Source organism: Acanthochromis polyacanthus, chromosome 1 (genome assembly GCF_021347895.1).
Source record: "Acanthochromis polyacanthus isolate Apoly-LR-REF ecotype Palm Island chromosome 1, KAUST_Apoly_ChrSc, whole genome shotgun sequence".
Lineage (NCBI taxonomy): Eukaryota > Metazoa > Chordata > Actinopteri > Pomacentridae > Acanthochromis > Acanthochromis polyacanthus.
The window spans coordinates 43,280,566-43,298,778 of NC_067113.1; the positions used below are offsets into that span (position 1 = coordinate 43,280,566).

At 39.2% G+C, this 18,213-nt stretch overlaps 1 protein-coding gene across 1 annotated transcript; it reads right to left on the reverse strand.

Annotated features, from left to right (window-relative positions):
- Positions 1-42: 42 nt before the first annotated feature.
- Positions 43-18,179, reverse strand: pah (phenylalanine hydroxylase). Its single transcript, XM_051951960.1, has 13 exons — positions 18,016-18,179; positions 16,991-17,113; positions 11,798-11,981; positions 8,864-8,952; positions 8,352-8,419; positions 6,698-6,894; positions 4,011-4,146; positions 3,853-3,922; positions 3,703-3,759; positions 3,369-3,464; positions 2,227-2,360; positions 2,007-2,122; positions 43-616 (listed from the first exon to the last, which is right to left on the reverse strand). Exons 1-13 carry the CDS (start codon positions 18,082-18,084, stop codon positions 573-575), a joined length of 1,383 nt encoding a protein of 460 aa, XP_051807920.1. The 5' UTR covers positions 18,085-18,179; the 3' UTR covers positions 43-572.
- Positions 18,180-18,213: the final 34 nt, after the last annotated feature.

Sequence of the window (18,213 nt, forward strand, 5' to 3'; positions counted from 1 at the left end):
AGAGTTTGGGGGTGGAATAGTGGACAGACGTGGAAAAGAAAGTCAAAGAGGAGAAATATTTATTTGTTTCATGCATATACAAAACATTCAATTTATCTGAGGGAAACGAAAGCTAACGACAGGAGTTATCTCTCATTTCAAAATGCATAGAAAAAAATCTGAAGTCGTGAAGCAAAATCAGATGTTCACGTTAGATTTGAAATTCATTAAAAGTGCCTCAGAGATCAACAAAAGCCCCTATTTTGAAAAACAAAAAACACTCTTTCAGTAACAGTTATGCGGTTAAAATATGGACAGTAACATCCTCAGCTTTTACAGACACACTTCCTATCATCATCCATAAGTAACAGGCTACACTTCATTCACTGAACTACAATACACAGAATGTTTCCTACTAGCTGGATTACACTTATATGGTCTTTATTTGACTTGCATATTGGTTTTTAATACAGAGGAAGCTAATTTGCAAGCACGCTAAGCAGAACTGCAAAAGACCGGCAGCCCGACCCATCAACAGCCGTTTTAGTGAAGGACAGAAGATTCTCTCTGGGTGAATCCAGTTACATGTGCAGCTACTCCAGTTTCCGCATGGCTTCGCACAGTTTGCCCAATTCACCTGAAATAAACAAAACAGCAAAGTCAAAAAACAAAGATAACGTAACGGAAAATACGTCGATAGACTTTCATAACCTGGCGACGAGACAGAAATAATCCTGTCAGAGTTGGGCTCGCTCATAGCCCGCTGTGCTCATCAGCCTGAACTGTCACAGTTAGTTTAGGTTATTAGAGCACTTTTTATTTGTTTTTAAGTGATGCTTTAAATCCCAACAATTCAGTGAGTTGCAATACTAAACCCGAGGAGCTGCTAATGATTTCAAGGACAACAAAGCCCAAGTAAAACACTGCTGCAGAAACCTGGACAAAAATTTCCTGACGTTTTTACAACTTGCATACGTTTTAGGCTCATATCTTGGAATTATTAGAAAAGTATCTCAAAATAATGGCGGTAGAGCAGAGCCCGACTGATACTGGAGTTTGGGGCCGATAACGAATTTAGGGAGTAAGAATTTCTGTTGAAGTTGGACTAAAGGAGTTAAAGTTGCACCAAAATGAGTTAAAATTGCTTAATCTCAGTTAAAGTTGGTCTATATTAGTTAAATTTGATATTATTAGTTCAAGTTACTCTATATTAAAGTTGCTTTATAATAGTTAAAGTTGCTCTATATCACTAAAAGTTGATCTATATGAATTAAAGTATATTAGTTGAAGTTTCTCTACATTAGTTAAAATTGCTCTAGATTAGTTAAAGTTGGGGGCTGCACAGTAGTATACTGGTTACCACTTTTGCCTTGCAGCAAGAAGATCCCCGGTTCAAATCCTGGCCTGGGCCTGGGATCTTTCTGCATGGAGTTTGCATGTTCTCCCTGTGCATGCGTGGGTTTTCTCCAGGTACTCCGGCTTCCTCCCACAGTCCAAAAATATGCTGAGGTTAATTGATAACTCTAAATTGCCCGTAGGTGTGAATGTGAGTGTGATTGTTTGTCTGTATATGTGGCCCTGTGACAGACTGGCGACCTGTCCAGGGTGTCCCCTGCCTTCGCCCGAGTCAGCTGGGATAGACTCCAGCACCCCCCATGACCCCAGTGAGGATAAAGCGGTTTATAGATGATGGATGGATAGTTAAAGTTGCTTTATAATAGTTAAAGTTACTCTAAAGGAGTTAAAATTGTTCTACATTAGTTAAAGTTGCTCTAAAGGAGTTACAGTTGCTCTATATTAGTTACGATTGCTCCATATTAGCTAAAGTTGATCTAAATGAAGTAAAGTTGACATACACTGCCATTCTGGAATAAGAATATAATTACAGTATTTTTCTATGAGATTTGTCTCCAAATGTTCGTTCTATTGCTTTATCCTGTTGTGAAAACTCATGGAACCAGTGATGATGGGTCCTGCAATGAATCAAACACACTTAGCCAAAGGAAAAGAGACTGCTTTGTGCTTACTGTTGATGCTGTCTGCCAGGTTCCTGAGCTGCTGGGTGTTGTCCAGCACTTCGATGCTCTGGGTGTAGGGGTTGTAGCGTACAGAGAAAGGCCTGGGGATGGTGGCTGCAAACTTCCTACAGACAGACAGACAGACAGAAATGTTGAACCTGAGGTGACTGAACGCTATCCAAAGGTTTAAAAAAAAAAAAAAAAAAGGTAAATACAAATCCCGTCTTACCTCACTTTCTCCTTGGCATCCTCAAAGCTCTCAGCCACAAAGTAAACGGGCTGGTACTCTGTGATTGGGTATTTCTGGAAGCTGGTCTTGTCGGGGTCAAAGGGCAGGACTTTGGGCTTGTCTGTTAAACAGTACTGAAAGAAAGAAGCGTAGGAAAATTTAATTCTTTCAACCGAGTGGAATAAAATTTGTCAATGAGCGAACTCTATTCTCGTCAGTAAGCAGGAAGTGCAGCATGATTCAGAGTGGACATCCTCTGACAGCAGCTGATGTAACTGTGACCTCGACAGGTTTTCATTCTCTCCGCCCCCACTTACCCACTGAACCACTTTATTGCCCCCCCCCGCTGGGCAGTAAGGCCGACTCCCCCAGTGACACATTAAACCTAAGTCTGAGTGGACCACTAACCCACTGCCTCAGCAACAAGCTGACTGTGTTTGAATAGGAAATACACAAAGAAAATACAGTTTTTGTCTCGTTTTTGTCACTTTGTGTCTCGATTTTGTCGTTTCATGTCTTGTTTTTGTCATTTTGGGTCTTGTTTTTGTCATTTCTTGTTCCGTTTTTGTCGTTTTGTGTCTCATTTTTGTCATTTTGTGTCTCAGTTTTGTCGTTTCCTGTCTCGTTTTTGTTGTTTTCAGCCTTGATGTTGTCGTTTCGTTTTTCGTATTTGTCATTTTGTGTCTTGGTTTTGTCTTTTTTGTGTCTTGATTTTGTCATTTTGTGTCTTGATTTTGTCGTTTCCTGTCTCGTTTTTGTTGTTTTCAGCCTCGATGTTGTCGTTTCGTTTTTCGTATTTGTCATTTTGTATCTTGGGTTTGTCTTTTTGTGTCTTGATTTTGTCGTTTTGTGTCTTGTTTTTGTCGTTTTGTGTCTTGATTTTGTCGTTTTGTGTCTTGTTTTTGTCGTTTTATTTTCAGTGTTTGTCATTTTGTGTCTCGATTTTGTCGGTTTTATTGTTTCGTGTCTTGTCTTTGTCATTTTGTCTCTTGGGAGTGTGTTAATTCCAGATCACATGACCTGCTCCACATGGCGGCCATGTTGATTTTTAGCCTGAAAACGGCAAAAATGTCAACTATGATACAAAAAGTCCCGCACCGACATATTGCCCCACAGGTTGTTTTCTTGGAGCCTCCTCTTACCTTCAGCTCGCCAAACGATGAAAGCAAACCAGCACCGTAGGCTTTGATCTCAGATCCCTGCTTGCAGAGGCCGAACTCCACGGTGAACCAGTACACCTGCAGACACAGGTTCATAAAACGTGATTTATACGACAAAAACAACACACAGGAAAGGTTGATCTATGCATTGTAAACCTGCAGTCTTAAGATTTGATAGACCAGTTCACCTAAATCCCAAAAAACAGCAACATCTTGTCTTGCCAGCTATTCATTTGTCGCGTTTTTGATTTACGTGGACAGCTTTTTAGATGCAAAAGAAAGCTTATAGTTTGTTTCTCTTGGACTTTATACTCACAGTAGCCAGCTTCTCAATGTACTCATCAGGAGCTCCAAGAGATGCAAGACCAATCTCCTGTTCAGAGTAGAATCAAAGCAGGTCGTTTAGAAAATGCCTTTTAAATGAAATCTCACTGTGTCTTCTCTGAATGTAACACATGCATGTTACCTGTGAGAACTGAGCAAAACTGGGATCAGCAAACAGAGGAACATGTCCCAAGAGCTCATGGCAGATATCCCTGTACGAGAAACAGAAATGCCTGATTAACATGAGGCGTTCTGTTTTTTCTGTCTGTTACATACTGACTCTGGACTCTCAGCACTCACGGCTCTGGTGTGTACGTGGGCTTGGAGCCGTGACGGATGTACTGCGTGGAATGGAAGACACGGAAGGCGAGTCCGGCCAGGAAATCCCGGGACGAGAGCAGGCCGGCGACCGGGCGAAGCCGGAAACCTGTGCACGCTGCAGGAGATGAAAGAGAGCAGAGGGGTGAGCGTTTGGTCGCGTTGAATAAGAAACAAAGAGGAAGTGGGGCGTTTAAACAGCTCCTGCCTCCCACATTCACACCCTGCAGCTTCCAGAATGAGCCCAATGATGCAACGTTGCACTCATAATACTGTTATGTAGTTTGTTTCTATCAGTTATTAGAAGCAATTCACATTTCGACACAAAAGGAAAACGGTAATATACTAAATATTAGCAAAATAACAAGTGTTTAAATGCCGGCAACAGACCAAATGCATTTAAAATACTTTTTTACAATCATAACAGAATCTTCTTGCAAGAAGGAAGTGCAATGTTTACAAAAGAAATGTGTTTTTTTTTTTTCAGGGTTTTTCACCATTTTAAATCGAGTAACTGCACTTTTATTATTGATCATTAGGAATTAAATGTATTTCTGTTTCCTATTTCAACTAGAATCCATAAAATACACGGATTAATGGTTTAATACATTTAGTCAGGAGTGTCAAACTCATGTTAGTTTAGTTCCACATTCAGCCCGATTTGATCTCCAGTGGCCAGTAAAATCACAGCATAATAACCTATGAATAACCACAACTCCAAATTTTAATCACAGGTGTCTGGAACTGAACAATATAATGTTCTACTTTATGATCAAAATGACAAAAGTCAGACAAAGAAAGACAAAAAAAACCTACCAAAAACAAGACAAAATATTACAGAAATGAGAGACAAAATGACAAAAGCAAGGGAAAAAAATGAGAACGACTTGAAACAAAACAAAAAAACCCAAGAAATTTTAAAACACAAAACTACAAAAACGATGCACAAATAAAGCAAAACACAAAATGACAAAAGTGAGGAAAAAAGCCAGATTCTCTTTTTCTATTATTTAGCTAATGTATCAGTTATTAATTGGAAACTATAAACTAATGAATAAGATATCCATTCATGAAAATTTATTATTTTTCAATTAGCAATCACACATTTTAAGAGTAAGGAGTTGAGTCTGCTAAGCTAGCCAACATTAGCTGGAGCTAGCAGGGGCTTTGCTCCACTTTTTAAGTTAGTTTTGAAGATTATGAAGATATAATTTCATTAAAATATCTGTTTTTAAATTAGACATAACAGCTAGGAGGAAATGATGCAGTGTAGTCGTTTGAGCCTTTAGCTCAGGCCAGAGCCTTAGAGATAGTAAGAGTTGTGACACTCCCATAGGGTGCCGTTGTACGCTTTCTTTCGGTCTACTTCCGGGTTGTGGAGGCTTGTTTAGTTCCAAGCACCGCTTCGACACTGACAGCCACCGTTCATTTGCACTGCAGGTCGTTGAGTATATGTGGAGGTAAGTTGATGAAATGCCTTCCTCTTTTGAATTGTCAACTGCCTATATTTTATCAGAGGCTCTTTATGATGCACATGCTGAGCTTTATTTGTATTTGCGCAGCGTAATTATATATATTTTTTATCTTGGTAGACGACCGAATTTCTGCTACTTTTTTTAGCTCGACTCTGCTGTTAGCTGTGAAGTTATCTCCAGGGATATATTGACGGATTAATTGTTGATGAGTCGCTACCTCTTTTTAATTTTAACGTCTTTATATTATATCAGAAGCCCTTTGTGGTGCATACATTTATCTGTATTTGTGAATATTGGCAGATGACCGACTTTCAGGCATTGCCTTGTGCTTGTTAGCTCTTCTTTGAAAGCTACCTAGCTACATCGCTACCTCTTTTTAATTGTCAAGACTACGTCCTTTATATGAGACCCTTTATAATGCATAAACTTATACTTGTAAGTATTTAACAAATATATTTATTAATATCTATCCTATCTATCTATCCGCCAGTATCCCGAGAACCCTCACTGAAGACACGAAGACCCTCATTGTTTCTCCCATTGTCAATAAAACATACTATTTCATTCATCAAAGCATAATGAGTTGTTATTCTTGAATATATACTTTGTGTATGTCTTAAAATGGTTATAGTGAGTCAACTCCTGCCTCATCAGAAGTGGCTGGACACTATCTGCTGAATGGACTGTTGTTACTCTGCTTTTCAATAACTCCCAGACTACGGGTAAGTGAATCAGAGAAATATAGACATTGTCTGGAAATACAATAATCCAGCTGGGCAAAAATTAACATCTTCAATCATCTTACATTTCTGTGTAAAAGTCGATTTTCCATGCTAAGACGAATGTGAAACATTCCCTCCAAAACCCCAAAAGTGTCTTTAATATGTCACCTTACGGCTCAAAATGTAAAACTGACATTTACATACATACTCCAATGAATTAATAATCAAACAAGTACTTGGAGGTGTGATTTTATTCCCTTTTTACCGTGAAATCGCCGCTGTCAGTCCCATAGAAGGAAATGACAGCGCTGCCTGTTTGGAACTATTCAAGCTTACATGAACCACGTGACCGCCCCGCTGCGAGAGCATGAGTGTCGCAACTCTTACTATCTCTAAGGCTCTGGCTCAGGCTAGTAGTGGCTGTAAGTGATATAGATAAAGACATCAGCGCCCTCATCAGGACAGAGCTTACACTGCAGGAAGCGGGACACGTCCTCCAGCTGTGGGATGTTGTCCTGCCTGTAGCCGCAGTATTTCTCCAGCAGGGGGAAGACCCGGTTGTGTTCGCGGCAGGCGTGAGTCGGGTACAGAGTCTTGAGCTCCTTGAACACGATGCCCCATGTGGCTCTTTCATCCTCTGTGTACTCCACTCTGGGGATGGTTTGTCCACTGAGGTAAAAAAGTGACAACAGGAGTAAGAAACAGACTCAGGTGTGTTGGGATGACAAATATAAGAGTGTTTACTTCATATTTTTGCATCTTTGAAGCGGCTGTAATCAGGATTTATATCATAACGTTTCTATGGTCTCCCTCATTTAAAAAAACAACAACTATTTTTTGATAATATCTCCACAAGTGATACCTAATTAAATATACACCCCCTGTCAAAGGTTTTAGGACACTTTCTCATTCAAATAAAGTAGAACCTGTCCTACAACTTTTGACAGGGGGTGTATCTACCAAATGTGGTACACATATGCAGCACATCAGGCTGAACAAAAAAGTCAGTGACAGCCACATTCCAAACCCAACAGGAAGTGAGCTATTTTGCGTTGAATGTCAGATTTTGACCTATTTTTCATGTTTTTCTACAGCGAACTCCTCCTAGGGGGAAACTCCAGTTCACCTCAAATTGGTCCAGTACATACAGGAGGCCTTAATGATCCAAAGTTATTAAAATCTTTTTCCAAAGTCAAAGAGCGTGTCCGTGGCGGCCTCTGGAATTTTGATCCTTCGACATGAAATTTCAAATGCTGTGTAAATGCCCTGAACATGCTCCAATCTGCCTGAAACTTTACATGTATGATCAGAGTCCTGCCCTGATCACATCCATATGATGAAATACACCCCCTGTCAAAAGTTGTAGGACAGGTTCTACTTTATTTGAATGAGACAGTGTCCTAAAACTTTTGACAGGGGGTGTATATACTGCATGTAATGCTTTTAAATATTGTTCGTTTGGAATGAGTCTTCTAATTTCTTGTAATAATGCCCTTGCTGAGAGATACAGTTTGGTGTTTGGCACTGGGGAAATACAGAGGATCTTCTCAGACATAAAATAAGCACTAGGAAAAAATATAATACAAAAATATACTGACATTATAAGAATATATACTTTATAGTATATTTAAAATAATGTTTTCATTAATAATAATATGAACTGGAATTATTTAATGCCATATTTCTTTGGTTATAGGAAATATTTTAGGAAACTATGTTAAATGCAGCACTTTTCTGCACAATTTCTAATACTTCAGACTTTTCCCTAACATGCTGGTGATGATCAAGTTAAAACTGTTGGTTGAGATTTTCATTTTCTCATGTTCTACTGTCCCTCAGATTTACCTTTAACTATGAAACGCATCACTTCATTATGGGCTAGCTTGCAGTGTTTTACAGCTGTGTAAAAGAGAGAAACCTCAGTGGGCATTTCACTGGGTTCGGTTCCCTTTGTAGTGCCTGTGAATAATACTTCAATTACAAACACAAAGCCCTTTAAATCCACCACTGCCTGCCTGCGATTTGTCCCTGTTTGTTTATGATCATTTTAAAAGCAAAGCAGGGACAGACAGACGATAATAATGTTTGAATTGTAGCATTAAAGATTTTAACTTAAGAATAGTTACTGTCTGTAGTTGTAGGCGATGTCTGCAAACTCCTTCCTGCGGGTTCTGTACACTGGATCTGTGAAGCCCTGCACACACACACAAAGCAAAGCCATGTTAGATCTCATGATCGCAGCCTCGCCTCTGAAAGCTAAATCAAAGAGTGGAAATCCTCCGCTAAGGCTAAACCCTGTGGCCTTTGACAGCATTATGCGCTCCGTCTGTAATGAGAGCACGCAGATACATATTCAAATGAAGCCTTTGTAGAGTGTTTTCCAGCTCATGATGAATACATTTTGCTTTAATGGCGGTGGCAAAAGGGAGCAATTATCTATAATTACAGGGGCTCAATTAAAGCAATGACATCAATTTGTGTGTCCAGATAGTTTCCATGAGAATAGACGACCGAGTGCGGCCTGTCATCTCTCCACGCCGCCGCTTTTTCAAGAGACCCCGTGGGCGTGAGTGGATTCGGACAAACGCACACATGCAGAGGCAGGATGTGGCGGACAGACGGATGAGTCAGCGCTCACCGGGTGATCGGCGTCCAGCTCGGAGCCGTAGCTGAGGATCTGGTTGGCGAAGCGGTCCAAGTCCTGGATGTCGTTAGGGAACCACGGCACTGCGGGATAATAACAGTCAATAGACGCTGATAATTTATGTTTGTATGCAATTTGTATTGGTTCAGGTCAGATTAGTTTAGCATATAGGATATGTTTAATGTCTGTAGAGCAACTAAAAGCTGTCTTTGTCCACTTTTGCGCCATATTATGCAGAGCTGAAGCAATTAGCACGTCCCAAAACAGGAAGGAGCAAATTAGAGAAGCAAAATTAGAAAATTTGAGCATTTTCTTCTCCTTGAAAAATTAACACATAAGTGAGACACAACATTGAAACACAAAACCACAAAAACGAGACACAAAATAACAAAAACGGACATGAAACCTCAAAAATGAGACACAATGATAAAAACGAGACACAAAACGACAAAAACGAGACAGAAAACAACATAAATGAGACACAAAATGATAAAAACGAGACAGAAAACAACAAAAATGAGACAAAATGACAAAAATGAGACACAAAACGACAAACGAGACAGAAAACAACATAAATGAGACACAAAATGACAAAAACGAGACACAAAATGCCAAAAATTATTATTTATCATTGTTTAGCTTATTAGAAAGTGGTTATTAAATTCATGCGGTTATTTAATTGACATTTTCGAGATATCCAGTCATTTTTTATTAATAAGTGATTGTTTCCATAATAAATAATTATGGAATTTGTAAAGACATGATCATAATGAACATAAAGAGCATTTTTACTTTGAATAAAAATGTATATACCCCATGAACTTCAAAAGTCCCTCAATTATATATTGACCCATATAACATCATTTCAGCTTTTATTTTTATCAACAATGAAAATAACTACCAGCTGCAGCCTGAATATTGTGTACTTCTTGTCTTATTACAGTACAAATTGATATTGATGATCATTATGTTTGCCTACAGGATTTTTTTTGTCAGCGTCGTGGCATTTTGACACTCAGCAGAGCCGTACATGAGGAGCATCTGCTGGTCCGTGTGGATTTATGACACTCTGAAAACACTGGGGCCCGATCATTAATCTGGGTTTGTGCCGTGTGGTCCAGCCCGAGGCCCCGGGAGGACAGTAGACCCCAGCCAGGCTCCTCTGTAAACACTCTGTCTCCAGATAAATATCCCCTCGTCCACTTGACCCTGACCGGCAGACCCTGGTGTCTGTGTGGAGGGTCCATGGTGGGCCTGTCTGTCTCGGCCGGCCGTGACCTTGGCATGTCCTCCTGGCCTGTGTTAGTCTGGTCCAGAGACACAGAGCTCCTCTGTTCCTGCCAGGCCTGTTGGTCCTCAGTAGCTAAACTAATGTCATCCTGGAAACAACTAATAAAGGGGTCTAGATGGGGGTGATGGGCCATCCGTCTCCTCGGCGACGCTGGCTGGACGTTACGGAGTCTGGCTCGGGGTCATGAAGCACCAACACCCAGCTCTGGTTGATAAATGGACCATTTTAGCTGCACTGCTCTCCGTTTTATTACGTTTTTTTACACATGCTAGCTGTGTGGCGTTCAGGATTCCAACGTCGGTCCGACAATTTGATCCAGACTGAAATATTTAAACAACAGTAGGGTTTAGGAAAATGTTGTGGAAGAGCTGCTGGGTCTTTGTACGAATCACATATACACTACAGACAATTTTCATGTTTTTCTATGAAGACTCCCACTTTTATTCATGTGCTAACATAATTGCACAAGGGTTTTCTAATCATCAGTTATCATCTTCATTACAAAAAACTGCTTTTCTTTATTTTTAAAAAAAAAAAAGACATTTCTAAGTGATCCTAAACTATTGGACGGTCGTGTGCATTACTTGAAGTTGTTCTATATTCACTAAAGTTGCTCTGTATTTGTTAAAGTTGCTCTATATCAGCTACAGTTGATGTTATTAAAGTTGCTCTGTATTAGAGTTACTCCATATTAGTTACGGTTTCTCTATATTGTTTAAAATTGCTCTGTATTTGCTAAAGTTGCTCTGTATTAGCTAAAATTGCTCCATATTAGCTAATATTGCTCCATATTAGCTAAAGTTGCTCTATATTATTAAAAATTGCTCTATATAAGTTAAAATTGCTCTGTATTAGCTAAAATTGCTCTACATTAGCTAATATTGCTTCATATTAGCTAAAGTTGCTCTATATTATTTAAATTTGCTCTATATTAGTTAAAATTGCTCTGTATTAGCTAAAGTTGCTCTGTATTAGCTAAAGTTGCTCTATATTATTTAAAATTGCTCGATATGAGTTCAAATTGATGTTATTAAAGTTGCTCTGTATTACCTAAAGTTCCTCTATAATAATTACAGTTGGTCTATATTAGCCAAAGTTGATATTATTAGTTGAAGTTGCTCTATAGGAGTTAAAGTTGACCTAATCTACCGTGCAAAATCACAATGTAGCATTAGAACACAGGAGTGATGGTTGCTGGAAATGTTCCTCTGGAGCCCTATGGAGATATTCCATTAAAAATCAGCCGTCTTCATATACACACATATAAACCCAAATATAGAAAAAAGAGCAAAATAAATAAATATATATAATAAAACTAATGTTGCATTTCTGCATCAGTGGGTTTTATTTTTACAGGGTAATTGAAATCTTACACAGATTGTTGGCGTTGAGAACATGTTAGCATGCTGACGCCTCACAGAGCTGCTAGCTGGCTTCCTGGCACAAAGATTCAGATGAGATGAAACTCTAATCCCAAAAAGTCCGGCTTTTATTTGCTGTAGTTTATTTATTTTAGCCTGATATTTGCCATGCTCGAGTAGCTGAGCCTCTCCTGTGACATTCATACACATATTTTAATTAATTCATATTGTGAATTCATGCTCATCTCGTTTTACCACAATTACACACTCACTAACCTGTGTCCTTCTGTTTGTTGCGTGACAGCTCGTGCACGTGGCCGCTGATCTGTGTGCGCAGGCCGTCGATGACCTCATCCAGCGCCTGTGAGCAGGTGGAGTCCACGCTGATGAAGAACTCGTACTGGTCTTTGTTCATCCGCGACGGTCGGGACTCAATGTGCATCAGGTTGATGCCCTTGTCCTGCACAAACAAAGGAGCACGGGAGGTTTTGGTGAGGCCACGGCTGATTTATGTTGCTGTATGTTGATTATTTTTATATTTCGGATGGTTTTCCATTAGCAGAAGGCAGAAGACTTCTACAAATAACAAAAACAGGGTAAAAGAGGAACAAAATCTGTGTTGTTGTTGTTTCTAGCTGCCTTTCTCCCACCACTAGAGGGAGCTGTGGGGCTGCTAAACTGCTGGGGATTTATCAGACTTTGTGGAGTCCACTGTGACCTCTGCCTTGAACTCTTTGTCTGCTCACTGACTGAGCCAGACAGACCAGACTTGGATAGCGTACTGAAGGCATTCAGGACGTACTGTAGTAGTTTAGTGTGAGACTGTAAGATGGACACACATTTCCAGACTTTTCTCATAATAATTCACAAGTTTTTTCTTAATGTATAACATACAGACAGTCCCACTTAAACAAACCACATCTCTTCTCGTGCATTAACCATCAAAATGTGTTTTTGTTATGAAACTTTTGGGGAGGGAGAGGGAGTGTTTGTTCTCTGTCTGCAATAGGCTCAGTGAGGAGGGCGTGAGCAGCAGGGCCTCCCATTTTCTCGCATCTGGATCCTATTCTACATTTAGCAGTGATTTTTAAGGCCCATGTGGTCCCGCATCCCTCAGGGGAGGCCACAGACACGACCAAAGATGTGTCCAGGTTGGCATTTTAAAGAAACATCGCTGTGAATCAGCTATTCACTGTCAGCAGAATTAGTTTCTAAGCTTTCTAAAGAGGTATCAAATACCAGAGGTGTCAAACTTATTTTAGTTCAGGTTCCACATTGAGCCCAATCCGATCTCCCACAATCAGTAAAATCAGAACATAGTAACCTATAAATACTCACAACTCCAACAATTTTCCTTTGTTTTAATGCAAAAAAGTACATTAAGGAATTATCTTTTACAAAACACTATGAACATCCTGACATTTCTGAAGAAAAACAGATTCAATTCCAACAACATTCAGCCTCAGTTTATCATTTACACATTACAACGTCCAGATCACAGAGTGTCTGCAAAGGAACACAACATTTAGTCACAGCTGTCTGGAACTGAACAATGTAGGATTTTACTTTATGATCAAAATGACAAAAGTCAGACAAAAAAACAAGACAAAATATTACAAAAATAAGATACAAAACAACTGAAGTGACAAACAAAATGACAACAAAGTCTAACAACACAAGTGAGACAAAAAGGAAACACAAAACGACAAAAATGTGAAACAACAAAAATCGGACAAAAAAGACAAGAAACAAAAAAAGACAAAATATTACAAAAATGAGACACAAAATGACAAAAGAACAATGAGCAATATAATATTTAACTTTATGATCAAAACAACTTGTCATGGTCTAGAAGTTATTTTAACTTTAATGTCTTTTCTGTAATTTTTACACCGTACAGACTCATTCTGTGGGCCGGACTGGACCCTCTGGAGGGCTGCTTTTGGCCCGCGGGCCGCATGTTTAACACTCCTGACCTACACAAAATATATTATACATATAGGACACAAACTAACAAGGAACACCTCTCTGAAATCAGAGAAACTTTTTCAAAATGAAGATTTAGTTATTTGGACATTTATTGCAATTAGCAGGAAGAGTGAAGCTTTAGCTGGAGATGCAGTTAAGTCTGTTGAATATTTGATTGTTTTGCAGTTAAAAAAATGCATCCTTTTGTTCGGAAGAAGTTAAAAAAGTTCCTTGGTATTTCATTTCGTGAGCACAAAGAAAAATGCTTCGACATGCTCGCTCTGCGGTCTGGTCCAGCTTAACATAACCGGCTCTAAATCTTCCACCCAGCGGGATGCCGGGGTCGTTCTGTCAGATTTGTGTACCCCTCTGAGCCGCCCTGACCGAGGCTCCAGGTCAAGGTCGGCCGTCGCAAGAAAGCCGTGCAGCCGTATCACATGTGTGGATAAGCGGCAGCGGTGGCTTTATGTGCGACTTTCTCAATGAAAGTGTAGATTAAACACGTGAACAGACATGTGAAGGGCTCGGATAAACGTTAGCACATGAGCTCCGTCGCTGTCGATCAGTCAGAAACGAGCAGCTTGTGTGTTTGAGACGGAGTTTGAGGGGCCTGCTGACGGTTTGGGGGTCGTTTGGCGAGTTTTACAGGAGTGGGAGGATAGAGGGGTGGATCAGGGGGAGGATCAGCAAAGTGGGAGCTCATAGGTTCATCCTGATGTTTACTGCTGCATTCAGAGGGTTGCATCTGGCACACGTTTGGCATCGATCAGAGTCAACACAACAATGTCTCTGCCCCCAGAGATGAGGAAAATCACATGGCTGCACGATTTCAACATAAAATGTTATTCTTTAACCAAGAATGGATCAATCAAAGGGAAACCATTAACATGTTTAGGTTTTTGTAGTTGCAAACTTTCAGATCATTGGCTCTTTACGGTTTTTGTCATTTTGTCTCAATTTTGTTATTTTATGTCTCATTTTTGTCATTTTGTGTTTCATTTTTGTCATTTTGTGTCTCGGTTTTGGCGTTTCGTTTCTTGTTTTAGTCATCTTGTATATCAGTTTTGTTGTTTTGTGTCTCATTATTGTCCTTTTCTGTATCAGTTTTGTCATTTTGTGTCGTTTTGTCGTTTCATGTCTCCATTTTGTGGTTTGTGTCTCGTTCTTATCATTTTGTATCTCCTTTTGTCATTTTGTGTCTCAATATTGTCATTTTGTGTCTCAATATTGTCATTTTGTGTCTCAATATTGTCATTTTGTGTCTTGTTTTTGTCATTTTGTGTCTCAATTTTGTTGTTTCCTGTCTCATTTTTGTCATTTTGTGCCTCGGTTTTGCCATTTCGTGTCTCTTTTTTGTCCTTTTCTGTCTCATTTTTGTTGTGTTCTGCCTTGTTTTTGTCATTTTGTGTCTGTTTATTTGTTCTGTGTCTCATTTTTGTCATTCTGTCTATCATTTTTGTTATTTTGTGTCTCAGTTTTGTCATTTTCTGTCTCATTTCATTCACTAGTGGATGAGTTTATGTCACTAGTGGATGATTTTATGTCACTAGTGGATGATTTCATGTCATTTGTGTATGAATTTATGTCACTAGTGGACGATTTTATGTCACTAGTGGACGATTTTATGTCATTAGTGGATGCTTTTATGTCACTATTTTATATCACTAGTGGATGATTTCATGTCATTAGTAATTTTATGTCACTAGTGGACGATTTTATGTCATTAGTGGATGATTTTATGTCACTAATTGATGATTTTATGTTGTTATTGGGTGATTTTATGTCATTAGTGGATGATTCATATATATATATATATATATATATATATATATAAGAATTATATCTAATAAATTTCCATAGAAATATATAAAGAGACGTATATCATTTGTATGTGAAATATGCTATCAGGTGAATTAAATGAGAAAATAAAATCCAGCCGGTCCTTTAGTATACAGATGCAATCAGGTGAATACTCCAGCAGTCTTTCCTACATAGTAGGTGAGTTAGTGAATCAAAGAGTGGCCCGTCATGTTTGCAGACGACTGATACACAAACATAAGCTCATTTTGTTCAGTTCCCTCATTTAAAGGGCCACACAAGTCCAAGATCATTAAAAACTACACCACAACTGCTCCATATAGTCATAACTGACCATCTGTTCAGACGCTGTTGGAAACAAGTGATTCAGCTGTTAAAAATAACGTACTCGTGTAGCTGATCTGATGCTTAAATCTGTAAATATTTATCTTGGTGGTGTGTTTTGTTAACGTTAATCAGTAACATGTCTGTCATTAATGTTTTGATGGAAAAGTTTTTGCTGAAAGCGAACAAGAATACTCTGTTTCTCGCTTGTTTCATCCATAATCCATTCTTTAATCTGTTAAATCCTGACTTTGAAATCTTCTCGTGCATAACCTTCCATAAACTTATTGACTTATCTTCCTGAGATGAGAACGTCTAGCCCACATTCACCAAGATAAATCCGTTGGCTCAGCTTAGCACAAAGACTGGAATCAGGGGATGCAGATTAACCCTCTGAAAGCTGATCAGTTTCTCTCATTTTCACTCACTGTGGGCTCATTTTTCACTGCAATTAAAATCCTGCAGCTCTACGAAAAAAGCACAACCATGGCTGGAAGTACAGAGAACTGGAACGTGTCCTCTGGGCAGTAGAACAACATTATAATGCGTTAAAATAAAATACTGGAATCAACATGTACAACATTTATCCAAGTGCCGACAAATACTGGGCAAAAAAATGGTCCCTCTATATACAGTAGATATTTTACTTGATTCGGTTTTTGATTTGTTTCCATACTTTCCTCATTTAGGTTTATTTTTCGGAAAATTTTAAATTAGACATGTAGAGTACGATGATTTTCATGAAATATCATGATTTTAAGCTTAGATTTGGATACTTTTTCAGGCAAAAACCAAAAGCCCCCCCCCCCCCAAAGATAATATCTCATTCAAACCTGCCAGAGGAGTAAACAAATGAGGTGTAGAGATGTTGGTGGGTGGATTTTATTCCAGGTTCGGATGCCTAACATATTATACAGCGTTTTATCTAACTTTCAGATACGAGAGGGGTGTCAATCTCCAGTTAACAAACTTCTCAAATATTGAACTTTTCCTTCAAACGTTCAGCCTTTTTATTCTCAAAAGCTATTGTAATGTTGAAGAATATGTGTCTAAATGTGCTTTATAGTAGTCATTTAATACAACAGAGATCATTATGAGGTCACATGTTAAGTCAGGCTTATTCACGTGCAAAAAAAACCCCCACCAAAAATGTGATTGAACACCCCCAGGAATTATTCAGCATTCCTTCTTGCTCTCTTTGGTGACTCACTGGATGAGCTGCCTGTAGTTTCTGAGTTTTACAGAATTAAAGCTCCAGTCTCAGCTAATGACACTATGTAATAAAAAGTATTGTTTCTGCTTGCGTGTGTAGATGCACTTTGAAGATCAGGAAAGACGTCTGGATTGATCTGTGGTTACCTCAAAGAGCCGCAGGGCCTTGGCTAAAGCTCCGACCTCCTCTTTCAGGGAGAAGATGCAGGAGATCACCTCCGACTTCTTATCGGTCTCCTCCTCCAGGTACATGGAGCCTCTTCTCTTCCTCTGAGAACGACACATTTAAGGTAAACACACAGCAGCCAGTGATTAAAAACCCCTTACTAAGCTTACAAAATGACACAAATGCACTTTCTTTTTCTTTTTTAATCGTCGGCATGTTAGTGTTTGGATCTCTTTTTGTACGTGTGCCTTTAAACACAATCGCAAGGAGAAGAAAGAGCATAAAATCCAGCTTAAAGCCACGACATTCAAGCATCTCTCATGTTTTATAGAGCTTCACTCACGGTACAAAAGGATTTTTGCAAAAACACGCCATGAAGTTTCCTCTACAGGTGCATCAAAGAGGGGTAAAACACACAGTCCGCGTGATTATTTAGCAAATTTAACATTTCCGAGCTCGAATTTAAGATTGTAAAAGGACAGCGAAACTAGCTAACGATACTCTTGATTAATCTGCACATATTTTCTTTATGATTTTGCATGTAAAAAAAAGTCAAAAAATAATGAAAAGTGCCTGATAAAATCGTCTAGAGCAACACACCAAAACACAAAGATGCACAGTTTCTGATCACATTTGATGAAGAATGTCAGGAAAAAATGACTAATTGATTATCAAAACTGTTTAAATGTTTCATGAAAAATAACTTCAAAAACAGTACAGGGTTTGCAGGGGTGTTTTTGTGCATGTTTGTTTTTTCCCCCGGTGTACTATGGCAGCACACATTGTTTAAATGTTTCACTAACATCAGCTGGTTTCACTCCATTCACTGAGAGATGTTTGCAATTCTTCTGCTTTGTGCGCCGGAATATTCCAACAGTGTGCAGCTTTATTCCTGCTGCTGCAATAAAAGCAACCAGATTTGAACAAGCCGATGTAACATGACTTGTTTTATGACAGCAGATATAGATTAATAAGCAGCAATAATTCTAACGTGTGTGAGATTTACCCCCGTGATCTCCTCGGTCTCTGCCTCGGTGCTGTAGTCTCCATTGACTCTCTTGTAAGCAGCGTCCATCCTGCCGTCCTCAGGTATGTCTGTGTCGTCTGGTGCTGAGCAGAGCTTCTCTCTCTGGGCAGCTCAGGCCTTTAAAGGCAGCCGACCACGTGACTCCACACCCCTCTGCTCGGTCACGGGACGCTGGTT